Source organism: Phodopus roborovskii, unplaced genomic scaffold (assembly GCF_943737965.1).
Source record: "Phodopus roborovskii unplaced genomic scaffold, PHOROB, whole genome shotgun sequence".
NCBI lineage: Eukaryota > Metazoa > Chordata > Mammalia > Rodentia > Cricetidae > Phodopus > Phodopus roborovskii.
This window is the reverse complement of record NW_026125281.1, coordinates 4,545,627-4,573,218: the sequence shown is the minus strand read 5'-3', so window position 1 is coordinate 4,573,218 and position 27,592 is coordinate 4,545,627. Positions and strand designations below refer to the sequence as shown.

The 27,592-nt window shown below is 46.6% G+C and overlaps 1 protein-coding gene across 1 annotated transcript in view; it reads right to left on the bottom strand.

Annotated features, from left to right (window-relative positions):
• Zbtb10 (zinc finger and BTB domain containing 10) overlaps positions 1 to 19,823 on the bottom strand; it is a 29,698-nt gene extending 9,875 nt beyond the window's left edge. The window contains exons 1-2 of the mRNA XM_051196720.1: positions 18,762 to 19,823; positions 7,388 to 8,270 (exon numbers count right to left, since the gene is read on the bottom strand). Coding sequence (XP_051052677.1) covers positions 7,388 to 8,270; positions 18,762 to 19,787 — 1,909 coding nt within the window. The 5' untranslated portion in view covers positions 19,788 to 19,823. The remainder of the gene's footprint in view (positions 1 to 7,387; positions 8,271 to 18,761) is intronic.
• Between the last annotated feature and the right edge of the window lie 7,769 nt (positions 19,824 to 27,592).

Below are 27,592 nucleotides of genomic sequence, written 5' to 3'. Positions count from 1 at the left end.
GCTCATGCCAGTAATTCCAACACTTGGGAAATGAAGCCAGCAGGACTGATCTGAGTTTGTGAAAATGAGGTCACCAGTTTGAAATCCCAGTACCAACATGAAATGTGTAATATGTCAATGATCCCATAACCCAGTCTTGTTCAGACGCAACGATAAATCCTGTATCACAAGGGACACACTACATCCTCCTCAGGCGTGTGTGCGTGTGTGTGTGGAGATGGGGGTGGGTGGGCAGAGAATAGAGAGATCTAAAGCAGTGTTGTTTTCTTTGCAGGACACACATGCGATTATCAGCTAGAGTAACTGGGAATACAAGCAGTTCACTTGGAATGCTCTAGACAAACTCCGAGGAGTCTGTAAGGTCTGTAATGTTCTGCCAGTAGTTATTATACAGTGCATGACAAATAAAAGCCTTTTAAAATACTCCTAAATATCAGCTAGAATAAATAGCCTGATCTTCGCAACCTAATGGGAGCATTTTCAGTAATTTCAATAAAATAACCTCAAATTGAAAATACCCAGATTTTAGTGGTTTTTGTTTTCCAAAGAAGTATATTTAATTCATCAAAAAATAAAAATTGTAAACATTATCAAAACTACTACTTTTCTCAATGTCTGAGGAAGATAATTTTTGTTTTGAGACCGGGTCTCACTCACACCAAACTCATAGAGCTTCTGCCTCTCCGGTGCTAGGATTAAAGGTGTGCTGATGTGCCGTTAAGTCATTAAGTGTTCAGACAAGCACTTGCTGCAGTTCTGTCAAGGTGGTTTCTGTCCGGGCGGCCCTATCCCTGAATGACTCCACTACAGTGACTTGCTCCCTCATTCATCTCAGGCATGAACTAGGTCTTTAAATGAGGCACTCCCTACCTACCCCCACCCTAAAGACTGCCTCCTGCTGCCTAGCATGCATGAGCCCTGTCTCTGTGATCTTAATCCTATACAGACACTAAGTATGAGTATGAACTCCTCATCCAAAAATCAGTGCATTGTTTCCATTCAAAATCAAAAGCACACTATGGTATAATTAAACTATACCTCTTGAAGGAACCAAATACTTGGTTCTTGATATCAAAATCAAATCCCAATAGGTGAGTGTGGCCAGCTGATAATAAGCTTTTACAATAGGGTACTTTACTTAGGAATTAGTCGTCTTAATTAGGGGACATAACAGTGAGTTTTGAGCTGGAGAGATGGTTAACTAGGGAAGAGCACTGGCTGCTCCTCCAAAGGACTTAGGTCTGTCTCCAGCACCCATATGGCAACTCACAACTGTCTGCACCTCCAGTTCCAGGGGATCTGACGTCCTAGCTTCTGCCTGCACCAAGCAAGTGAGTGTGCACACACATAGGAGGCACACATTTGCATCCATATACAGTTTTTTTAAACCCCAAAACAAAAACAAAGCTAACTCTAGGCTATCGTGTGTTTATCTAAAATTAAGATTGCCAAGTAAACTCTTGGGTGGTGGTAGTGCACACCTTTAATCTCAGCATTTAGTAAGGAGACAGAGGCAGGTGGATCTGTGAGTTTGAGGCCAGCCTGGTCTAAAAGAGAGTTCCAAGACAGCTAGTTACATGGAGTAACCCTGTCTTGAAAAAAACAAAAACCGAAAAGCAAAGAGCAAGCAAGCAAGCAAGCAAACTCTTAGCATGCTTATTTTTAGGATAGTCAACATTCTCCTACAAATCCCCCATCCCTGAGGTAAAATTTCCACTTTTCATCAACTTAGCCCTCATCCCCAAGATAAGCAAGACTTTTCTAAAGACCTATTACTAATTTTTTTTTCCCAGCAGGAATGGTGGTATGTATCTGTGCAAGTGGTTTGGAGACTGGCGTGGAATCAAGTCAAGCAGGCGGGACACAAACAAGTGTCTGTTTTCCCTGTTTACTGCCCACACCCCCAAATGTCACGGGCGATCTAGTGATACCGTTTAGTAGGTCGGGGCCTGTTCTCAAATGAGGACCCAACAATATCTTCATCTTAGGAGGTAACTAACTCCAATAAGTTATTCCCCTACCTCCAAATGGCAGCCCACGCGTGCACTAATACATACAATAAACACGGCGCACGTTTCTAATCCCCACTAATCAGGAAATTTAGGTGGTAGGATGACCACTCTGAGCAAAGACTTCTTGAAATATCCACCACAAAAGTTATAAAACACAGGGTGAAACAATGTACTACCAACAAAATCAGTCATAGCCTTGGACAAAAAAGTAGGCTAGTCATTCTGAACGGGGGACGGGGGGACGGGCAGGCATGGACCTGCAAGCTACACTATGTCTCAGTGAGGAAGGTCTCCCTGACGCTTGTTGTTAATTCTCAGCATTCAGTATTCTGAGTGCAGGTAAAACCAGCCTTTTTAGGATATCAATACTCTTGAAAGAGTGAGGTATGAGTTTATAGCAGTGAAGTTTTTTAAAAAATAGCTAAAATTCCATTGTACAAAAACTCCTTAGAGACTATTATCAACACAAAGTTCCATTTTCCTGTAAACATACCGTTCATAACTTATGGTCATAGATATGAAATACCTGCATATAGTTTCTTTCCCTTTCTTCATAGACAGGCACAGAGACTCCTTTTCTCTTTCCTCCTATTCAGGAACTTCACTCACATCTGTGTTGTAAATGAGTGCCTGCTCTCCTTCACGCAGACTCACTGACTGCCCTGTCTTGCTCATCTGGGTGCACATAGCTCCTCCTTCTCAAATACATACATACTTCTGCCAACACGCCGTCCGTCCTCAGTGTACTCTGCAACTCAATTCTAACCAAACAGATCAAATCTCTACTTGAGAAACCTCTGCTGCCCAAGTCATAAAACAAAATTCACAACTGATACTCTGGCATACACATACAATTATAATCTAGTCCTAAACACTCCGCTCGTTATTCTATTCTCGTGCGTTCATTCCAGCTTCTTGCCTCCTTGCCATACACGTTTCTTCCTCTTCCAACAAATCCCCACCCCCACCCACTTCCCACCGCCTCCGCTTTGGTCCCTTCTGTCCTTCTGCGCCCTCAGCCCTCCTCCCATAGTGTGACCTTCCCTCTAGCTCCTCTCACCCAATATACCATGAATTACTACTCATAAATTAATCTTAACATCCACAGTGGCTTGATATCTTGAGATTTAAAATGTTTTCAGATTCGTCATGATATGGAAAGGAATTTCCCAGGAAAAGTATTACTTATTATATTGTAACTTTTTTCAAGAGTACAGCTTTCAGAATAAAAAATTTCAAACTACTGTGTTAACAAAGCATTTGCCTTGCAAACATAAGGACGTGATTTTGATCCCCAGGGGGGAAAAACAAATTTAAAAAAATAAAAATGCAGGCAAGGGTCAAACACACTCCAGTGCTCGGAAAATGGAGACAGGCAGATAGATCCCTGGCGCTTCCTGGCCAGCCAATCCAGCCCACTAGGCAAGCAGGTCTGTCAGGTAAGACCCATCCACCTCTAAAGCACAAGGAAAAGAGGGGACATGCACTGACACAGACATTCAAAAACAGGAGGGCCAGGCGGTGGCACTCAGGGGCAAAACTGGTCTAGGGTGAGTTTCAGGATGCCCAGGGTCGCTACACAAATAAAGCACCATCTCAGGGAAAAAAAAAAAAAAAAAAACCAAGCAAACAGAACCAGGAGAGATGGCTCAGTGGTTAAGAACACTGGCTGCTCTCTCTTGCAGAGAGCTGGCTTCAATTCCCAACATCCACATGGGGGCCCACAATCATCTTCATTCTTACCGAGCTTCTATGGGCACCAACCATACACATATGTGCAGTCAATACACTCAATGCAGACTGTCTAAATCCTGAGATGACCAACTTCCTCCTTTCCCATTAGAGAGGTTGAGGTACACAAGTAATTCTTAAGGAACAGAACCACACCAAAGCCAATATTCCTTGGTTCTACAAGGTCAAACAGGGAAGACCTCAAAAATGCCTATCATAAAGATATCACTTAATGGAATGTCAACCATCTCAGTGTGTGAAGGCGTGACAGGAGTTCAGCCCCTGTGAGCTCCCTAAGCTGCCCTTGACAAATGTGTTAATTTTTAAAGAACAATTGTGATTTAGAAATCACTTCAGAATTGAAATGCCCAAAGTAATAATGAACCACCATATCACAAGTATAGAAGACAGAGATGCTGGCTGGACTAACTCTAAGTGCAATTACTAATTTCAGATACGTGCTTTATTAGGGTTCCCTAAAGGTATGTGCCTTGAGCACTGTTTCCTCAAAACTGTTAAGACCAAATTATATTTCACTAAAAGGCAATCGTGTAAATTAAAATGTGAGTCAAAGGGTCAGTACATGGCCCAGGGTGTAAAAACTGCCAAGTCTGTTGTCCTGAGGAGGTTCCCTAGGACCCACGAGGTGGAAGGTGAGAACCAGCCTCTGCAAACAGTCCTCTGATTTCCAAATGCACACTGTGCTACCCTAAACATATAACATGCAAAATAAAGAAACATAATAGTAAAAAAGAAAGATACATGTTGTGGTGGCACATGCCAGTTACCAAATGCTTCACAGCTGAGGCAGGAGGGCTGGAATTTCAAGGTCTTCCTGGGCTATACACAGAGCTCAAGGAAAGCCAGGACATCTTACTATGAGCCTGTGACAGAGTTTAGCAAATAAAAATTTAGGGACTAAATGTATCCGTCATTAGTAAAGTTTTTTTTTTTTTTTTTTTTTTTTTTGCCTAGCATTTACAGGGCCCTATGTTTAAAGCTCAATATTGAAAAAATAAATTTGTAACTCAATTTTAGATTTCACTTAGTTTAGTTAAAAATTAATTTCCCAGCAACAAACCAGCTAAGAAAAGGATTTTAAAAAGAAATTATTAGACCTTTCCCTCCCTTTATTAGACTGCCAAGTTCAGTTTTTATTCTATAAATTCAATGCGAAAGGACAAAAATTTAAAGTCTTCCAGGTTTCCCCTTCATGATTTCCTGTATATAGTTATATCACATACATACGATAGCTTAAAAAAAAATCAAAATGTACCACCTCAATAAAACTTTCAGAAAATGTTATGAGATGCAATGTCAGCTTCAACATTATGACACATTTTTTTAGAGCTGCAGTTACAAACTACATAGACTTATTATGGCCTGGAGGAAGTCACATTTCCTTCATTCAAGGTTCTCACAAGTAATGAATGTAGATTTCAAAACATTTGTCTAGTACTTTTCAGGAGTTTGTAATACAAGTTTATATTCTATATTCAACAGAGAAGGAATAGCATTCAAGCTAGATAAACATGGGCTCAGAGTCATCATTTAAAATTTCTGATTCAACTAAAGGGATTAAAATTTTGTTCAAATTATACTAAGAATGGCAGAGTATGGGCATTGCTAAAGTTAATTTTGGTTCAATAAAAAGGCAACTTCTAATAACACTTATCATACACACAAGCTGCTTAAGAAGGAAGGTCATGTTTGTCAGTATTCAAACAAGCCAAGCTATGCACGACGACCATTTATCTAGCATTTGGCAGAGGAAAGTACATAGCCCTGGAAAACTGTTATAACTTCAAAAGTCTTTCCCAACTTTAAGGGCCCTAGACATGACCACGGCAGATACGTGCTTTTATGATTATCATTTGGTTTTCATATGCCCCTGTAAAAAACAGCAATGTATTTTAAAGAATAGAGATAATCAAACCTTTAACTTAGGTGATCCTCCCCTAAATTACTGAACTTCAACGGGATCTCTAAAGGCCTCAGCTATCCTGAGAGTCACTCTCTTGCCAAGGACCAACGACAAATCTTCACTGGAAACAGTGCCTTCTGTTTACATGTGGCCTTTCAATTTTACAAACCACAAATTATAGCTTTTTGTCAGCAATATACCTCGCTCATAGTTTGGTTCTTTACATTAAAAATCCAGCCAGGCATGGTAATGCACACTGTTAATCCCAGCTCTGATCTACATAGGCAGTTGGTCAGCCAAAGCTACATAGTGAGACCATGTCTCCAAAAACAAATAAGTAAACAATAAAGTCAACCTCATGCTTCAGCTCACACTATTATTTCTTGATCATAAAGTCCTTCCTGCTCGAAAACATCTATTATTTCCACCTGCATCCATGTGTACCACTTTTCATTTTAGTGCCTGTGACAGACAGAGGGAGTCAGGGTCCCAGGAGCTAGAATTAAAGCGTGCTGAGAATTCAACTCGGGTCCTCTGATCTCCCCCACCCCCTCCCACGGACTTCATTTTTATTACATAAAAGGTATAGATAGGTACTACCAATGATTAATATGATTGTACTCTTAAAAGGTATAAGAAAAGGTGTCTCGTGCCTTTAATCCCAGCCTACTCTACAGTTCCAGAGAGCCACTACAAAGAGCAACTTTCTGAAAAACCAAAAATCAAACAAAAAGTAATAATGGAGCAATACTTAGTAGACCAAGCTGGCCAAGTTGAACTCAGAGATTTGCCTGCCTCTGCCTCCAAAATGCTGGATGGAGGTAATGCCTTTGAGGTAAACAGGCTTTTTAAGTTACCCAATTAGTATTGCACAAACCTCCTCACCAGCCTCAGATGCTTCAAAGTTAGGACTAACTTTCCCAGTTTAAACAAGGCAAAGGAAAATGTTCATTCTCTTTCTACTCTGCCTTTTACTCCATTTTCTGAAAAGGTTTTTACCACCAATATGACATGCTAAGACTGTTGCATATACTCCTGGGAATGTACTTCAAAGGCCTCTTTGGCTTATGTTTGGGAAAAAAAATTCTCCAAAAGCACACTATCTCCACCCAGCTCCTAAGCCAGACAAAGAGCAATGAGACTTCAATGACAAAAACATCCCTGCTTCTGAAGACCTGTGCTAAACAGAGTAGCTCTAAACAAATTAAGAGCAATCTCTAAATTGGCAAAACTCTATAGCAATAAATATACTTAAATTTTAAAAACTGTTAAGACTCACAAATATTTCGAAGACAAAGTGATTGACTAATACACAACAACACTACCTTCTAGTCTCTGTAAAATAGTGAAGAGATTGCCAACAGAAGTCATACCCCTGGATAAACCTGCAGGGTCCAACTAAGAGATTTTAATCTTTAAAATTTCCAAATTGTTGTGAAACAGAAGCAAGCTCTACAATCAATCACTATTTTACTTTCATTGACATTTGTCTTATAGAGCTCTTGTTGGATGCTTTGCTAAACAGACATACAACTGGTTGTTATTAAATACATTTCTTACTTATAGATGTAACCTTATCCTAAGTCAAAAGCATATATGCAATGCTTAGTTATTAACAAGGCTTCTGAGAAGATAGCACTATTACTATCTAATCTAAAGCTTTTAAACACACACACACACTGGAATGCAAACCGAGATACCTTTGCACAATGATAATTACCTGGTTCTTCCTTGATGAGTAAGGCCTTATGTTCTTCTGGATAGGCAACCGGTGGCTGCATCACTGAGCAATCTTCTAACCCTCTTTCATTATTAGGTGGTATATTATAAACAAATCTTTTTGTAGTTTGGTTTTTCCTCCGTGCTTTGCCTGTCTCCTGAGAGCCTACATTATTCCAAATAAACACTTTTGTTTTACCATGAGATTCATTTTCAGTCAATTCAGGAGAAGGGTCCCGGACCCAGTCACTGTCATTCATCTGGTAGCTTTCTATTTGGCCCTCATCGACATTACAACCATCATTTTCAATTTTTATATTGCTTGCCAGATTGGTAAGGTTCCGTGTTGCCCAAAAGCTGGCAATTTTTTGATCCCGTGATGCCACCAGGCTGTCTCTACTAACTGGTTTTCTATTGTTATAGTCCACAACCACAGACTCTGGAGCTTCTGACTTAATGCTTATATTTAAGGCATCTTTAATGAAGTTCCGGCAGGTCTGCACGACTTCGCTCATTTGAAGGTAGCTGGCCACGGTCATAACTTCAATGGCGTTTTGGCTTGTGAGCACCAGGTTCCCAGAATACAGGAAGTCCAGGATGACTGAAAATCCTTGAACTGCAGCAATATCTAGGTGGGTAGTATTGTTTTGGTTAGGGCTTTCTTTGTTTGAAACACAATATAAAGTCTTAAAGAAACGGCTGCCTGCAACCAGGATGTTCTTGTGAGCTTTAAAGATTTTCCCGCTCACAACGATGCTGACGTCACAAAGAATATCTTTCTTTCTCTGTTCATCTAGTTGCCGAAGAAGCTGATAGCAATAAGAGTTCTCATTTGGCCTACTATTAAAGTCACAGTACCCCTCCTCTGACGGCATTTCTGACTCCTGTAATAGGAGGGAAAACATTAACATTAACTTTTTAAACGTAACTGTCAAAACAAATAGTTAAAAAGAATACTCAAATTGTCAATTCATGAATAATTATACCTTGAGATAGAAATGCCCACCACACTAAACACTTGAAGGAATGAATGAAGTGTACAACTCAATACTGAAAACAAAACACAAACCACCCCTCACTGAGGCCCAGCAGAGCTCATTGCTTCCTCTCTTCAAATACAAGCTAAGGATATGAATTAAGTGAATTTAAAATGAACAATTATTTTCTAAGATACTTTCATTATGGGGGTCAAATGTGTCTGCTTTATCTCTGATAGGAAAGCAGAGGCCTTCTTCCTCTTCTCATTAAACTTCAAATACCCGAGTATTAACACAGTAGGCATATCATTTTAAGTCAATGAAGCCAATTAAACCTAAACTAGTGGTAATGTTAAGGTGGCAGAAGAAAATTAGCTTCCACTATGCACACACCCAGTTATAATTCTTCCAGTCAACTTTCAAAATGCTTTCTCTTTTAGGGTCACAGATATTATCTCATCTATAAGGCAAAAAAATTCCTATATTTATGAGTCTTTATAATATAAATTTTACTTCCCACGAGGCATGCAGGTATTCACTGTAGTTCTACTTAGCATGATTCCTATATAGCAATTAGGCTAGACATTGTGGCTTGAACCTATCTACCACTGGTGAAGCTGAGGCAGAAGGAAATCTGACTACACCGTGTGTTTGAGGCCAGCCTAAGGCGGGGGTTGGGGGCTGGGCAAGAAAAACACTCAAGTGATTACGAGCATTAGCTGCTCTTGCAGAGGACTTGGGTTCAATTCCCAGCATAGACAGGTGTGCTCACAGCATCTGTTAATGCCAATTCTAGGGGATATAGCACCATCTTCTGGGTGCAGAGCAACTGAATCCTCCCCTTCCCCCCCCCCCCCCCCCAAAAAAAAAAAAAAAAAAAAACCACGCACATACCCATACATGCATACTCTCACATACAAAAATCAGTCTTTAAAAAATTACATGACAGAATATGATCTATTTTAGAATGTGTGCCCTTTGGCAACTCACTGTCCCTGTGACCTTAAATGACAGTGATATTGTCCTAATTAGTAGCTTTGGCTTCATTCTGTGAATAGGTAGGCAAACACTCCAGGCTGACTCTGTATCCCCATCACCTTCAATACTGCTTTGCATTATTTCTGCAGTCAACAGTTAACTAAGCAATAAAAAAGCAAATAAATATAGCATGGAGCAGTGTGGCGTACCTGTGGTATAAAAACCTGCTACTAATGTGAAATACAGATCCGGGCGGTGGCACACCTTTGATCCCAGCACTCGGGTCTGAGGCCAGCCTGGTCCTGAGCGCCAGGACAGCCTCCAAAACAATATACAGAGAAACAACCCTGTCTCAAACAAACAAACAACAAGCAAACGGAGGAAGGATGTGAAGCACAGAAGAAGCTGAGCTGCAGTTCCCTTTGGAGCTCGTCTTCTATCGACCCTATCGCCTTAATTTCACAAGGCCATCCATTCTACTACTGTATACAGTAAACTTCCCAATAGAAACAAATCCAATAGAATAAGTCCAACTATTTGCTTTGAAAGAGAGTGAGGCTTGAAAAACCAGCAGACAGCTGGGACATGCACGGTACAATGACTCTTCCATCGAAGCACTAACGTAGGGACAGGATATTTAACTCCTGTTAAGAGTAAGAGAACTGGCTGCTCTTCCAGGTCCCAGGTTCAATTCCCAGCAACCACATGGCTACTCACAACTGTCTGTAACTCCAGTTCCAGGGAACCCAACACTCACAGACACACATGCAAGCAAAACAAACCAAAAACAAAAAACAAAAACCCACCAAAGCACACAAAAGTAAATATTAAAAAAAAGATAGGGCAAGAGGGTGAGCCTTCTAAACACATATGACATCATTTTAAAAACATAACCAAGATGGTCTATAGCATTCTTAAATAAAATTCTAGACTCGTACAAGAACTACAAGTGTTTCCCAATGTCCATAAAGCACAAATAAGCATTTAACACATTTCCTGCAAGTAAAAAGTAAAGGCTTAGGACACAAGCCACCCTGAACTATATATAAGAGAACTGTAGTAAGTTAAATAAACAGAGCTGAGCCCGTACCTATAATGATGGCAGTGACCAGGACAGCTAAGACAGGAGAGTCTCAAGGTCAAGGCCTCTGGGTTTTAGGTTTTGAGACAGGGTTTCTCTGTGTAGAGCTGGCTGTCCTGGGATTTGCTTTGTAGATCATGCTCCCTCCCAACTCACCACAGACCTGTTTCTGCCTCCCAAGTACTGGGACCCTATGTTAAACTAAAAAGTGTTTGAGAAACTGTAGTGTTTTCCTACCATAGCCCTAGGCTCAGTCCCTAACATCTTTCAAAAGGGGCAAGAGCTGCTGTTATTATGGATGCATTACAGAGAGATACATCCACGGGGGGTGGGGTGGAGGGGTGAGGGTGGGGGTGTGTGCTTGTGTGTGGGAGGGGTGTGCATGTGTTCTGTGTGTTAGAACCCAGAACGTCCAGGCTTTAAAATTTAGGTATAGTATCTATTGGGCTGGCAGACAGAATGAAGAGATCTCCACGGCAGCAATGTGAGTGAGAGTCAATACTAGAGAACTAAAACAATTACTGTGACCCGTTGAGAACCTACTGCTAACAGTGTTAACACAGCTCAATTGGTAGAGTGCTTGTCTGGCATGCATACACAGTCCTGTGTTTGACCCACGGCAGTGCATAAAACTAGGCGCTGTGCCTTGCAACCCCATCACTGGGGTGCTGGGACTGGAAAGCCATTAGTTCAAACCCACCCTAGTGACACAGGATTTGAATTCAGGGAATGGAAAAATGGCTCAGCTCCCAGCACCCAAACCATGGCCCACAATGGTCTCTAACTCCAGTTCCAGAGGATCTTACACTCTCTTCCAGCCTCTGCGTGCATACTAGGTATGCAAGTAGTGCACATACATGCATGCAGGCACAAAACAAAACCTTTTAAATCTTCAGAAAAAAGAATGAGGGCCAGCCTTTCCTACATGAGACCTTATGGGGGGGGGGGGAGGGAGGAGAAGGTATTTAGAGCAACCAAAGACCTAGAAACTATAGAAGATATATGTTAATGGAAAATGACACAACCTGTTAAATGTCTAATAAGGTGTGTTAGCATAACTTAAGTGATTAAGCATAGGAGAAAAAACAAAGAAGTAATATCTTTCACCATTCTACCTTGGGGAATTATCCTCCATCTTTGCAGACTATGTGTAGACCATTTGAGAAGGAGAAAAAGCTAACTTTATTGTAAATAATACTCACTTGACCATAGCTTATTAACTCACTAACAATACAAAATTTACCGAGTACCTCCTTCCTCACTCAGGATTTAGTCCTTTTGATAATCAGCAGAAAAGACATTTTCAACAACCATCAATATGTAAACTTAATTAAAAAAAAAAACATGAAATCCAGTACTGCTTTTGTTTAAGAACTTGCTAGGAACAGTAGTATATTGAGAGAGAATAATTTCCTGCTTTTAAGTTTAAAACTCAAACTCACTTTCTAGGATGTGAGGACAAACAAGGCCACCTCCCACTCTTCTACTGGCACCACCAAGTTTAACAGTTGATGGAGGAGACAGCTCTCCTCTGTAGCCTGTTTCTCTATGGTGCCCTTGTGTGATGATGGTATTCTCTTTTGAGGCTTAAACACCATCCCCAGAAATTCTACTTCTGATGGGTTTATTTTTAAGGCAAGGGCCTCACCATGTAGCCCTGGCTAGCCTGAAATTCACTATGTAGACCAACTCAAACATCTGCCCAAAATGGAATTAAAGTCCTGTAACACCACACCCACAATAAATTCTAATTGTATTTGAGGAATGAGAAGGTGACTGTCAGGAGACTCTATAGTACCCTGGTATCTTTGTTAATCATATACACATGCTTTATTACCAGCTTCCTTCTCAAATTCTAAATCCACAAGTGCAACACACACATTTGATTTTTCCCCACTTAAAATGGTGTTGTTGACCATTTGCTAAGAGAATACATCTGGTTTGGTCGAGACAGTTGTCATTCTGAGCTCCCACGACCTTCCTGCTTGAAGCAGTGCCGAGGATTGTAGGCATGTCCCACTGCACCTTACAATGTCATCTTTCTATGAGAGGAGATTCCTCAAGATCTGGTGATTCACCTGTTAAAGCCTAACTTTTCACCCTGCTGGGGAATTAAACTCTCCATCTCTCTCGCACACACTATTTTCACTCTCCTGCAGTCGCTTGCACACTCAATGGCAGAACACCCTTTCCTCCTTGATCAAAACCCAAGTTAGCATTAATTACCACCCAGAGCCAGTTTTGCAAGAGCCTGGACCTCTGCAGGCAGGACTCGTGAGCAGGGACTGATGGTGTCATTGTTTCACACTCCTCACACCTACATGGCCTGCCTCTATAGCTTTCATTCACTGAGACTGCTCTTTGAGGGCAGGAGGACTCACAGGGTTATTTTGTGTCTTATTCCTACCCAATATTGCTAAGTTTAAGAGAAAAAAAGAGACCCACCCCTCCCTACTAGATATACAATAATGTATACTTCCAAAAATTTAAAGCCAGCTCTTATGAATGAATCACAGAATTATACAATGGTAACTTGATGGACCATAGCCTTGTCTTTCATACTAACTTTCCCTCTCAGAAGACTTTGAAGGGCTGAGATGTATAGGCCATTTGCTTAGCTGTATCAGGCCCAGGGCTCAATTCCCAATGCAGAATACACCAGTTGTGTGTTGTTACAAGTCTCTGATCTCAGTGTTCAGGACGTACACAGCCACTCAGAATACGAGGTCAGCATGGTGTTCACAAGACCCTGTGCATTGATATTGTGTCCAAATTTTTATCTGTGTAAGGGTGTCAGATCTCCTGGAAATGGAGTTATAAACAGTTGTGAGCTGTCATGTAGGTGCTGGGAATTGAATTCCGAGCCCCTGGAATAGCAACCAATCAGTGCTCTTAGCCTCTGAGCCATCTCAGCAGCCCTGTCTTAAAGGCTCAGGAGCAGCTGAGCACAACTTGACACAGTGGATGCCACTAAGGAGAAGCCACCCCTGAACGCCGTCCTTCCCCACACAAAAGTTACACAGCACACATGCACACCCCCACACACCACATAATGTACACACAGAACACAATAAAAAATACTTCCAGAATCCTCCCCAAGTTGTTAAAAACTAGCCAACCAAGTTAAGTAAGAGCAAACACCAACCAACCTTTGGGACTTCCGTTTCCATCGAAAACCCTGCCTCGCCTTCTCTTCTCCACCTGACAGCAATGCACCCCAACAAGTAATTTCCATCACAGCACCGGGCTGGAGCCACTGTTTAACTCTGGAAACCCTAACTAAACTCACAATAATAATGTGGGTGCATGTTGTAGGCTTAGCAGACTGCAGAGATTGACAGAGATTGATTTGGGCTCTGAGAATTTCACAATTGGCTAGAACGTGCTCTGAACCAAGCTACAGTGGTAATCACTATAATTAAAGCAATTTAAAAATCTTTCGGGGCCAAATGGCCAAATTCAGAATGAGACAGTTCTTGAAATTGACTCTGAAGATACTCAAAACTATACAGATTGCCAGTACCAAGCAGTAAGTTCAAACCTCTAAGTCTGTCTCACTGATACTTTCTTTCAAATGGAGGGGTCTCTTCCCACACCCTCCTGCGGATACAGGTCAGCACTGGACTAGCTAATGTGCATGAGGCGCTTCTCCCCAACCAGGCAGTCCCAGCAATAGTGAGAGGGAGCCGGGGCCCCAGAGATTGCCCAGCTGTGAGAGCTTATGACACAGACCTGACAACTTAGAAGGCCACAGCTGACACCAGAACCCACAAGGCTAGCCTATCCTCCAACCTCCACACACACAAATGCTTTTTGCTTGCTTTTTACAGGCAAGGTATCTCTGTGTAGCTTTGGAGCCTGTCCCAGAACTCACTCTGTAGACCAGGCAGGCTGGCCTCAAACTCACAGAGATCTGCCTGCCTCTGCCTCCCGAGGGCTGGGATTAAAAATGTGTGCCACTACCACCTGGCCATAAATGGCTTAAAACAATAATAAAGAGCTTGATTGAGGCTAGCTGAGACACCCTGCCTTAAAACCAACAAACTACTGCCAGCACATTTCTCCTTAGCAGTTCTTAATAACTAAGATCCAATTGAAAAGACAAATATGAAATGCAATGATCACTTAGTGATACTCTCCTAGAGACCGCCGGAGGCTTAGAATTCAAACAGCCTGAACAAAGAGAGAAAGCATGAGAAACTGGTCTGGCAATTTCAGGAGACTCGGGAGGCTGAAGCAGGAAGATCACCAGCACAAAGCCTGCCTGGGCTTGTAGGTTAAGAGTTCCAGGACAGCATAGGCGACATCTGAAGAGATCCTGTCTTTAAAGTTACAGGGGAATGGGGGGGGGGGGAGCTAAAGATACACAGTTCAGTGGTACCTGTCCTCCAAAGAATGAGAAACAAAAGTAAACTTCAATACCTCCCCAAACCCTCAAAACTCTAGGAGTGATGGCACGTGCCTTTACCCCTAGCAACTCGTGAGGCTGAGGTGGCTATGCATCTGGGAGTTTGAGGCCAGTCTAGTCTACCAAGTAAGTTTCATGCCAAGCAATGGCTACACAGACTGGAGTAGTGGGAAACAGTAGGGTACTAGCCTGGGCTACCAAGCACAGTAAAAGCCTGTCTTTTGCTGCTCTTTCCAAAGACCCCCACAGCAGGTGGTCCACACGCCTCTGGCTTCTTCAAGCACCTGCACTGTGTACACATCCACCACACAACACACGCACAACACAATAATGATCTATGACAAAACAAAGGGTCTTCTACTAGAAAAAGGAAGCTTTCAGCTGCACTCAGTGGTACAGTGCTTGCCTAGCCTAAGTGAGGCCTTGGACTCAACCCTTAGCTGTGAAAGGCATAAAATGAGCCAGGTGTCGTGACACACCCCATAATCCCAGCACTCAGGAGGCAGTTAGGCAGAGCTGAATTAGAGACCAGCCTGGTGTCCAGAGTTCCAGCACAGCTGGGGTTACACAGTGAAACCCTGGGGGGGCTGGGGAGGGGTGAGGGAAGGAGGGGGAGGGGGAGGGGGAGAGGATGATGAATTCAAGGTCAGCCTGGAGCTGCGAGAAGAAAAGGCTCCAGGAGGAGGGAGAAAAATCTTCTCTAGCTTCCATCCTCTCACTATGCAGCCCTAGCTGTGTTAACTGCGTTAACTGCTGTAAGTTAATCTAGCTTCTGCTGCCTCTAGCTCTGGAAGGCACTGGATTACAGGAGTATGCCACCATACCCCAGTCAAACTCAATTCTCACAGTGCTTTTTATTTTAAGATTGTGTCTCTGGTAGCCCAGGCTACTTCGCATTATACTGAACTACTGATTCTCATTTTTCTACTTCCCAAGTGCTGGGATTACAGGCATAAAGTAAAATGTTTAATGTGTGTGGAGACTGCTGCATGCAGATGGGTCACACGAGTGCCTGCTGGACCCCTTGGTACCGGATTGGGCTTACAGTGCATACACTGGCAGAGTGAGTGGTGGCACCAAAGCCCACCCTCCGGAGAGCAGCACGTGGGCAGCAGCAAGCTCAACCACGGAGCGTCTTCAGCCCTCCATGTCATTGTTAAATAAGGAAGCCAATGCAAGATACTCTTATTAATGAGAAAAACTTGAGAGTGCTCGGGCTGATGGGAAAGGGAAAGGAAAAACCGTTGGCGCTCTAGAATCAAGAGCACTGCCATAACAAGTGGCTTCATAACCGATGACAGAGACCCCGCTGTAAGAAAACAGAAATGTAAATGTTGATGCTGATGAGCAAGGGACCAGGAAGGATATTGGGTCTGGGGAGTGGAGCGCGCAGTACGTATATGATCCCAGATTAGATAAATACTAAGCACTGCTTAAATAAATTTAAACCTTCATCCAGCTGGGTGTGGCGGGCACGCCTATAATTCTATCATCTGAGAAACAACTAAAAGAACCAAAGAGTATTTGAGGCCCCTCAGGCCAGCCAGGACTACAAACAGGCACTACTCTTAGTTTTAAGAGTAATGTATAATAAAAATAAGCATGATAATAAGAATGGTTAGTATTTACTAATTGTGTATAGATGCTTAAGAATTTTCTTACAGAGAAACTGTAAGATTGGGACCCAGGCCCAAGAGTTCTTCCAGACTGTGCTACACTGCCTCCTATAGGCAATCAAGGCTACAGGGTAACAACCACAACAGAATATCAAATCCTGCTCTGTACTAAGAAACTGTCACTAGTGCTAACAGGGGAGAGTTTCCCAGGTGTTTCTTGGACAAGCAAGCTACCCCTCAAACTAAAGTTAGGTACAAACTAGGAGAAATGGAGAGAATCGATTCAAAGTGGTAACGCCTAAAATTCAATCAAGGAGACTCTTAAGGGTTTAAATCAAAGTGCATGGCTCCTAGGCCACACTAGAAGGCTGGGAAGGGGAGCTCAGAGATCAAGTTTAGAATGTTTTTACCTAGGAATGAATGTTGAGACCTAGGTACACGCCTGCAGGGTACACCCACACTAGTTAAGGTTATCAAGCCCCTCTCCCCAAGTTACAGACCACCGAGCAGCTAATTATAATTTTTTGTCCCATTCATGTTTGCCTACAGAACAGATTATTCTGCTAATAGCTCTTGGTACACTGTAGGTTAAGAGAAAAAAAATAATTCTAAATATTAAGCTAGCAATACTTGGAAAATGCAGCTTTCCATTTTCACAAGCCACAACATCTATCATTTTATTAAATACCTTAAGTATCACTTAACCCTTTAATGCCTGAAATGCAACTTCTGTAAAACAGAAACAATTACTTTGTAGGATACAAAAAATGAGTCTGGCACACCTAAAACAAGACAAATGTTAGACCTATCAAACTCTCTCCAATAGTAAGTAGCAAATGCAGAAAGCAGAGAGCTGAGCTCAGATTTGCTCAAAGTCAACCCTCTTTTCATTCAGCACCCTTTACAGGCACTGGTCTCAACTGTCATCCAGGAATTAAGGCAATTTACTAAAAACCCTGGGCTTCCCGTTTAAAAGACCTGTCAGGAGAGGAGGCTCACGCCTTTAATCCCAGAACTCCTCAGGATCTGAGTCTGAGGCCAGCCTGGTCCAGAGTGAGTTCCAAGACAGCCAAGCCAGGGATACATAGCGAGACCCTGTCTGAAAGACAGCCTAGAAAAAGTAATTTGTACAAATAACATCATTAATCCAAACAAACCCTGTTTTCTCGCCTTCTTGGGGGAAAAAAAGCTCACAAAATAACTCCATGCTTTTAAAGCTAAAGCCTGATATCTTATAGATAAACTGGGTTACTTGTGTGTCTAATACATCTACAGTGTACTTGTGCTGAGCAGCAGGCTCCTCCATAAACACCACAGTGAGGCACTAGTACCTGAATCAATGGCGAGCTAGCAATACAAAAGAATGAATTCCACCTACCACCACAGGTTGTCGAATCATAAAAAGGAGGGCTGACCAACATCTGTTTGACTTGAAAAGGGCTATCAAAATGGTCAGGCTACTTACTATCTTTAAAGTGAGACTGCTTTAAGAAAGAGAACGCTCCTAGGCTTCTTTTGTAACTAAGGACTGATGGTTTTCCAGTGAGCAAATGAAGTTCAAACCAAAGCTATGCTTAACACCCTTCATATAAGCTATTCACAACAAAGTTTTTCTAAGAATAATAGAGATTCTCAGATGAGAAATTACGGATAAAAATAACTACAAAGTACAATAATTTTACCAAAAGCGAGCCTTGGCAAGAAGGTTCAAGTTGAACAGAGATGGCCATCGTAAAATCATTCTCACGTTTCACACTATCCCGACCTGACACGCGGATCTGAGTGCACCGCCAGCAGCAGCAAACCTAAAGAGACGGTTTAATCCAATCTTCAGACTACTTCCAGTGTGCGCGAACACCAGGCAGTAAGCAGACTGCTCCGCTGATAAAAATGTTTCAGACCCGATGTCAACCCTAAAGCTACAATCTCCAACCTCTCTTTCGGATGCAATCCCCTAGACAAACCCTTAGCCATTAAGAAAAAAAAAAAGTAAGATAAAGCCAGCGCTATCATTAGAAAACTGTCCTTCCACCCCTCCCCCAATAACATCCACAACTTCGGAAAACTTTGTTCCCAGGCTTTCCAAACCCCTACGCAGGAGCTCCCCGGACGGAGGGACCTCTCCCTCTCCCTGTCGGTGGGGGAAAAGGCCGCCTCCACCCGGGAGGGGGAGGGAAGGGGGGGTCGTCTTTCTTTTTTTAGTTTCTTTAGTCTTTTTTCCTCCCCCCCCCCACCGTGGCACCTCTCTCCCAAAAAGGTGTCGAGAAAGTAGAAAGGAGTAGCAAGAGAGAAAAGCAGCAGCCGGGGCGTCGTACCTGGGCGTTGGCTTCGTGGAGCCTGTGCTCTGCGGAGACGTGGTGCCTGAGCAGCAGGGTCTTCTTGTAGTTGCGGGTCCCCCGCGAAAGCTCGTCGTGCCCGGGCTGGGCGAGGGCGAGGTCGGCGGCGGCGGCCGCGTCCTCGGGGGCCTGGTGGCACCAGCCGCAGAACATGAGGCCGGTGTCCCTGGAGTAGCGCAGCCACGGGAAGTCCTTGAGCCAGGAGGGCTGGAAGCAGCTCTGCAGCTTCTGCATGAGGGACTTGGGCCTGGCGAGCGCCAAGTGCTGCACGGCGGCGTCTGCGCCCTCCGCTTCGTCCGCGCCGTCGCCTCCCGGCCGGCCGCCGGGGCCGGAGCCGGGGCCGAGGCCTGGGCAGGGGCCGGGGCTCGCCCCGTCCTCGTCCTCGTCGTCGTCGCTGCTGTCGCTCAGGGACGCGCCGTCCTGCATCGCCGCCTCCTTCCCGTCCAGCGCGTCGGGCTCCGCGGCCGCCGGCCCGCGCCCGTTCATGCGCCCGGGCAGCCAGGCCGGGGGCTCGGGGCGGCCGCGGCTCGGGCCGGCGTGGCCGGGACCCCCGGCGCCCCCGCCGCGGAAGGCCAGAGTCCGACGGTTCCTCTCGGCGAGCAGGGGGCCGCCCGCGCCGCCGCCGCCGCCGCCCAGCGAGGCGGGGCCGCCCGCGTCCTGGGGGAGCAGCGACTCCTTGGCGTCCTCGCCGGCCCCGGCCGCCCCGGCCGCCCCCGCCGCCCCGGCGGCCTCCGCGTCCTGGGGCTCCAGGCCCTCCGAGTCCATCTCCTCGTCCGCCCCGCGCCCATTGGGCTGCAGCGGCGCGGGCGGCGCGGGCTGTCGCGGCTGCGGCTGCGGAGGCCAAGCGCAGGCCTCCCCGCCGGCGGCATTGTTCGTGGCGGGGCCGCCGCCGCCTCCTCCTCCTCCTCCTCCGCCTGCGCCTCCTCCGCCGCCGCCGCCGCCGCCCGTGGCCAGCCCGCCTCCTCGGAACGCCAGCGTCCTGCGGTTCATCTCACTGAACGACATGGCGCGCGCCTCCGCCTCCTCCTCCTCCTGCTGCTGCTGCTGCTGCTGCTGCTCCGCCGCCGCCCGGTGGCTGCCTGGGCCCGCGCGCTCGCCGCGGCTCTCCCCCAACGCCTCGCCCGCGCCCCCGGCCCCCGGCCCCGGCCCCGGGCTCAGCCTCCCTCCCGCCGGCCGGCTCGCTCGCCCCCGGGCCGCCTCCGCCTCCGCCGCCGCCTCCGCCGCCGCCGTCCGTGTGCCTGTCCCGGCCGGCCGCGTCCTCTCCGCCCCCGGCCCGCCGCGCTCTCCGGGGCCGGGGCCGGGGCCGGGGCCGGGGCCGGGGCGCGTGCGGCCTCGGCTGGAAGTTGACCGCAGGGAGGGAGGGAGGGAGGGAGGCGGGCGGGGAGTGCGGGCGCCCCCGCGCTGCCTGCCCCGCGCGCGCACGGCACAGCGAGCGGCCCGCCAAGCGCGGCGGCCGCCGGGGCTCGTCCTCACCGCCGCCGCCGCCGCGGGCTCGCCCTGCCCAGGCGCGGACGGACGCCAGGCGCGCGCGCTAAGCCGCCGGGCGCCGCCGCCGCCGCCACATAGCGAAGCCCGCGGTGAAGCCGGGCGCCGGTCCCCCGCTCGCTCTGCCCCGCTCGCCCGCTCGCTTCCTTCCGTCCGACCAGGCCCCGGCCGAGGTCGAATGGCAAATGAACAACGGACCGTGCGCCCACAATGCACCGGGGTAGCAGCAACCGCTGCAGGGGGAGAGGGCGGGGGCCGGACGGCCGGCCGGGGGAGGGGGCGGGCCGGGGCGGGCCGGGCGGGGTCGCGGTGGGCCGGGCCGCGCACAGCCGGGCTGGGCCGGGGGCGCTCGGGGACCGGGAAGGGGGCGGGCGGGGCGCACGGGCGGGGGCGGGGGCGCGGCCGCGGGAAGGAAGCGGGCGGAGCCCGGGCCGGGGCTGGGGTCTCGGGGCGGGGCGGGGCCGGCTCGGCCAGGGCGAACAGCTGGCGGGCGTGTGCACGCGTGTGTGCATGCGTGCGAGTGTGTGTGCACGCGTGTGCGTGTGTCCGTCCGTCCGTCCGTCCGTCCGGCTGGCTCGGGGGCCGCCTCCCCGGCCGTGCGCACCGCGCCCCCGGCTCCCGCCGCGGCTTCACCCGGGGCTCCGGGAGCGCGCGCCCGGCTGGGTGTGTGTCTGTCTCTGTGTGTGTGTCTGTGTGTGTGTGTGTGTGTGCGCGGGCGGCCGTGCCCGAGGAAGTGAACTTATTCTGCTCCATCACAAAAGGCCGGGCCCGGCGGCGCCGCCCTCTCCGGGGCCCCTCGGCCTCCGCGGGTGCATTGTGTGCGCCCCCACCCCGGGGCCCCGCGCCCCCCGCCTCTGCGTCCCCGGTGCCCCCCGGGGGCGGCGATGGCCGGGAAGGGGACGCGGCGCTCCCCTGCTCCGCTCCGCTCCGCTCCGCGCGCCGCCCCGGGTGTCTTATTGCTGTGATGAAATGGAAATTTAAATAAAAGGTCGGACACGTGCGTTCGCCGGGAAGTATTGACATGTGTGTTACATCACCGGCAGCCAATCAGGCGGCCCCGGCCGTGTTTATACTCCGACAACCACCTTGTGAGTGTTACAGTATGTCATAGCGTTATAAATATTAGGCAGGGTTTTCCCCGCGCGCGGGCGGGCGAGGGAGGAGCCGGCCGCCGCCGCCGCCGCTGCCAGGACGGCAGCGCAGCTCCCGGGCGAGCGAGCAGCGTGCGCACGCGAGCCTTGGGGTTCGGGACCCTTTGCGCCGGCCTGAGCGGACAGAGCTGGCAGCGAACCTCCCGAGGTCGTACTAGTCGAGTTTTTGTTTTTGTTTTTGTTTTTCTTCCTGGAAGAGGCTTGCCAGTTAAGAGCCCTTAAACTCGCCCTCCCCTTTAATTATGCTCTCTCTGGACAGCACTAACGCGTTTAGGCGTTTACTAATTCACAAAGTGGTAATTGTTTCTGTTTCCTTATTTTTTATTTTGGTTATTTGTTTGTTTGTTTGTTTAAACAGGCTCTTGCAAGAGGCAGGCAGATCTCTGATTTCCAGGCCATCCTGGTGTACAATGGTTTATTTCCAGGTCACCAGGGGATACACACAGCAGGGGCCCTGCTGTCCAACTCGGGCTGATGTCGAACTCACAGCAATCCTCCTGCCTCAGTATACCTAGGGTTGGGATTGTGGGTGTACACCACCATGCCCCACAAGATCAATCTTAAATTTCTTTTGTTCATGCTTATTTCAGAGTTTTCTCTCCTTTTTTCTTTTCCTTCCCCCCCCCCTTTTTTTTTTTAAGACAGGGTCTCTCTAGACCTTAGCTGTCACTAGATCAGGGTGGCATCAAACCCACAGAGATCCACCTGCCTCAAGCGTCCCGAAGGGTGGAGTGGACTGGGGTGGAGGGAGAGGGGAGCTGCTGAAGGGTCTGTCTGCTTTGAAGTTTTAAAGATGCTGGGGGCTGGGTGGATGGCTGTTCTGGACCAGCTGGCTCCCTCCCTGTATCTCAGGCTGCAGGGGACAAGGGAGCAGCTCTTCTGTCTCGGGGCACCACGAAGCACAGGGTGCAAAGACACAAGCAGGCAGTACACATGCGCACATGTTTTTAAAGCCACCTGCTACAGTTCTCCAAAGTGTTACCAATTAGTGTTTGGTAATATTGGGGGGGGGGTGTTGAGACAGGGTTTCTCTGTAGCCTTGGAACCTATCAGTTAAACTGCTCTGTTGACCAGGCTGGCCTTGAACTCCCAGAGATCCACCTGCCTCCCTAGTGCTGGGGCTACAGGTGTGTGTTGCCACCTGGCTACTTTTTTTTTTTTCTTTTTTGGAGACTGGTTTCTGTGTGGCCTGGCTGGCCTTGAATTTGTTGTCCCTCAGCTTCCATAGTTTGTCACCATGCCGCGCTACCTTGATGGAGGTTTCTGTTTGTTTAGCTGAGGTCTCGATTCATACCTCTGGCTGTCCTAGAACTCAGTGTGTAGGTAGATCAGGCTGCCTTCTAACCGGTGCAGTCCTGCCTCACTTCTGTGCAGGAAGTCAAGGTGAGAGCCCAATTGCCTTGACACTTTGAATTGAACTGAACTGAACTCAAGCATGAATGTTGAGATTTGTGTGTTGGTTTTGATTTGTCAAAGCCTTTATCACCGTACCTGATGTATTGCAGCTCTGTATATGAAATAAAGTTGGTTAATTCTAATGTGAGCTTGAGCTTATTTGCAAAGTGTGTCTGTCACCTGTAACTGACAACATGCTTTCACTGTGAAGACTGACAAGTCCGCAATCCCACAAGAAGCCAAGGAGACCGAGTTATCCTCCTGCCATGGACACCTCATCACCTACGCTGTCACTGGCCTTCGGATGCTGAAAGCCCCCTTATTCTGATAAGAGCCCTCAGGTTGATAGTGTTGGTGAGCTTTGGTTGTTGGAGACATAACTGTTGCCTGTCTCTAAAAGCTAAAGGAGCTGAGAAGCCTTAAAGGGATCGGAAACAGATCTGTACCTCCAAATACCCTGTGCCAAGGGAACTTTGAATCACAAGGGGATCTCCTCTGTAAATGGAGTTTTTAGGAATTTCCCCAACCCTTCCAGCCTCCCACTGACAGGCAGGGGCCTGTTCTACCCTGTAGCCCCCATACTGTTAGGGTTCTGCCATATTCAAGGGAATTCCCCCTGATGCTTACCAGGGGAACCCCTGAAGAATGGGCAGTCCCAAGCAGTTTGTCCCCTAATTTCATCTAAGCTATGTAAAACTTGTGTAGGTGATTCCTAATGCTGTCCCCGTGGGCCAGATAGGGATCAACCATGGACCTGCCCTGGCCGATGCTTGGCCAGGCTGGACTGTCCATCATTGCCCTGGTAGAGGGCTTATGCCCTCAGCACTTAGCCTATTTTAGACTTCAGCAACAGTGGCCCAGGCTTCTGTGAAATCGGCCCCGGGTCCTCTCCCGGGAAGGTGGACATCACTTAATTGTATAAGGTGCTAGGCCCAGCCTGGGAAAAGCAAGCCAAGAGCGTGAATCCTGAGAAATGACTAACCACATCTTCCCTCAGCCTACTTCAGTGAACTTTTCCTGAGTTTACTCTGTTTAGTCTGTTTTGTTTTGGAGTCTGCTTGCTTTTGAGACTGAGTTTCTCTGTGTTGTAGTCTTGGCCATACTGTAACTCACTCTGTAGACCAGGCTAGCCTGGAATTCACAGAGATCCATGTGCCTCTGGCTCCCAAGTGCTGGGACACCACCATCAGGATTTCTTTTACTTTTCTTATCTAGGGAAAAGTTATTCTTTCAAAACTACTGAGTTAGAGCCAGATAAGGTGGCACACTTGTATAACCTCAGCCCCTAGGAGCAGAGGCAGAAGGAGGATCAGACGACATTCAAGATGTGCCTTGATTATAGAGAATATTTTACCTAGAGTAATACCTTCCTGTTAAAGCCAAACTTTATATATAAACAATGTTACAGGTACCAAATTATAAGCTACATTATTTTTTTTCTTTGCTACATTAAAATTTAAACTTTATTCTTCAAATATAGTTGTAGGAGGGAAAAAAAACCCTCATCCACTATTTCCATTACTCAGAATTAAGCAATATCATAAAAATAATGTCTGTACCTAGCATTTTTATTTTGATATTTTTGAGTTGGATCCTATCTTGTTTAGTAATCCATGCATTTTAATATCATTAAATATCCTGTGTTATTTTAGTCATTAATCTTACCATAGATGGAAATGCCATCGTTGACTTTACCAGGACATTGTTTTTGCCACTATAAGCAACTCATTGAATTTTTTTCCCATTATAGACAACTCCTTATCTTTTCCTTGTATTGTTATTGTTTTTATTTTTGAGGTAGGGCTTGAAGTAGCCCAGGATGCCTCTAACTTCCAAGTGCAGGCCCCCATCCGTGCCCAGTTAGCCTCTAACCAACTCTTTAATGGACACCCTTGAAAGAAAAACCCTGCGTGCAATGTTCTACTTACTTATCTATGTTTGCGGTGCTAGGAATAGAGCCCATGGCGTCCTACGTGCTAGCACTGTGCCAGATGAGCTAAATTCTCAAGCCCCCTGTTCCTGGTTCTGTCTCCTTAAGATACATGCTTTTCTCTGTGTACGCGTGAGTGTGTTTATGTGCGTGTCCTATCTTTATCTAATACACGTGTGTGTCACGGTGAGCGAATAGAGGTCAAAGAACAGCTTGCTGGGAGTGGGTTCTTTCCCGCCAAGTGACCCAACTTGATCTCATGGCCCCTGGTGTTTGCTTGTCTGGTTTTATTTTTGTAGTATATTCTACTGGCCACGAATTTACAAAGTAGGCTAGGCTGACTGGCCAGTAAGCCCCAGAGTTTTGCCCGCCTCGGCCCAGGAGTTATAAGCACACCCCCACAAGCCCTCAACACCACACCTGTCCCTTTTGATGTGAGCTCTGGGGATCCACCTCACCTGGGAAGCTGAGACGGGAGGTGCTGGAAGTTAAGGCCAGTCTAGGCTACAGAGAACGTCTCAAAGAAAGACGCTCTGACCCATAGGAACCAACAAAACACCACTCACTGAGCACCCTAAAGGAATATATATATATATATATGTGTGTGTGTGTATATGTATATATGTATGTGTATATATATGTATATATATAAAGCTGGTTCACTGATTTACAAAGGACCATTGCAAGTCAATTTTTAAAACACAAATATTAAGCCAGACATGGTGTCCAGGTCCTGTAATCCTTGCACTTGGAAGATAGAGGTAGTAGGAAATCCAAGGCCAGGTAAGCTTGAAGTCAGCCTGGACCATGAGACCTTGTCTCAGACTCACAACAAAACAAAACTAATGGACAAATAAATAACCACGAATACAATAGAATAAAAAGGTTGTATTGAAAAATTTTTAAAAGGTTATATCAGAAAAAGTTACCAAAAAAGAAAAGAATTAGTACTATGGTCTAGACAGTTGTGTCAGCTCAAAATGCGTATAATATATTCCAAGGCCAGGAGAGATGGACTGGAGTCTCTGTGAGACCGGAGACTCCGCACAGCTAGCTGCTCGTCCCCAGCTCCCGCTGGCTGCCTCACAGCCGCCTGCACCTCCAGCTCCAGGAGACCCAATGGAACGTCTGCACCCAGGTGAGGCACATTCATTCAGAAATAAAGCGAATCTTAACAAAATGTCTTTTACAAAAATGGTGGTGTCGTTGGGGTGTGGTTAGATCATAGGGAAAGAGAAGAGCCCTTACAGAACTGTGCCAAATGAAGAAGCTCAGACCTGTCATCCCAGTACTGGCAAGGGGAGGCTCCTAGGATGATGAGCAGAGCAGCTCAAGGGCAGGTCTCAACTATGCCAACCGTGGCTATGTGAAGCCCTGTTTAAATAATAAGTGAATAGAGTGGCTGTGTCATCACTGACTGGCTCAAGGAGGTTGGCTTTTCAAATAAACTTATTTTCTGTATCCCAGTGTGTGGAGGCATGGGTAGATAAGCAGAAAGACTGACAAACAAAAGACAGACATTCTGGGGTAGGGCAGGTTAACCAGAGTGCTTCTTACTCTAGGCAATTGCTCTACACCTTACCCCTGAAATACATAGAATACACACTAATATATGATAATAAATAATGATGACAAAGCTACCTTCATTTTAAAAGAAAAGATTAACAGTTGATCCCAGTCATCAATGATTTTCCCGAGGACCTTTTTTGGGAAAAAGTCCTGTTCCTTCCTTCCTTTTTTTCCACTAGTTAGGAACCAGTTGTACCCTGTTCCCCTCCACAAGAACATATAAAAGAGGTAAAACTAAAAACAATAACGTTTCTTTTCTGAGAGAACTCTCAATTTCCTTAAAGCATTACTTACCTTGCCAGAGCTTAAGTTCACGTGCATGTTTTCAGGGGAACGTCACAAAGTACTCTTCTTCTACCCAGTGCCTTTTAATCCATTCTCTACAGAAGCTAGCAATCTTCTCGAAAAGCAAATGTGATCCTGTCACCCACCTACCCCGAGATCCTGATCCCTTCATGCCTTAAACCTACAAGGTTTACATTCTCTTTCCATGGCCAGCGGATCAAAATGCTTCAAAGAGCTGACATGGTAGCCCACGTCTGAGGCAGGAGGATGGCCAGCTGTGGCTACACAGGAAGACCCCGTTTCAAGACAACAGGCAACCCCCCATGCTTCCAAACACAAATAAACAGTGCCTTATGGTTTCAGTTTAAATGTGGAATTAAAGGGGGTTGATGAGATGGCTCGGTAAATAAAGCCCTCTCGCCGCTAACATGATGTCCCAAGAAATGAGTCAATCCTCAGAACCCACGAGAAGGTGGGAGAGAGCTAGCTCATGCTACTTAGTAGACCAGGCTGGCCTCGAACTCACAGACACCCGCCTGCCTCTGCCTCCCCCGTGCTGGGGTTAAAGGCGTGCGGCCACTCATCATGTATCTTAAACTGCCTCAGACTCCAGCTTCTCTTACCACACCTCCCAACTATGAGGTCACCTAAATGCTGGCATGTGCCGCCATATCCGGCTAAAGAAAGTGTCGCATACAACAAAAGTGTCCTGGGCCCAAAGAGGAATAGAAATAGCCAGCTTACCACACAGTCTGTGCACATAGTCGTCAAGTCCCTTGAGGCCTTTTCTGAACGCTCCTATATGTCAGAAGTCAGGGTTTGGGGCTGTTGCGATGACTCAGTCCACAAAGACACTTGCTGCACAGGCTGATGACCTGAATTCCATCCCCAGGACCCACACAGTGTCTTCCGTACATGTGTATGCTCCTTCCCACGGTAAATATGTGCTGTCTTCTAAAGGATGTAATAGATAAGACTGTCCCAACTCCCTAGAA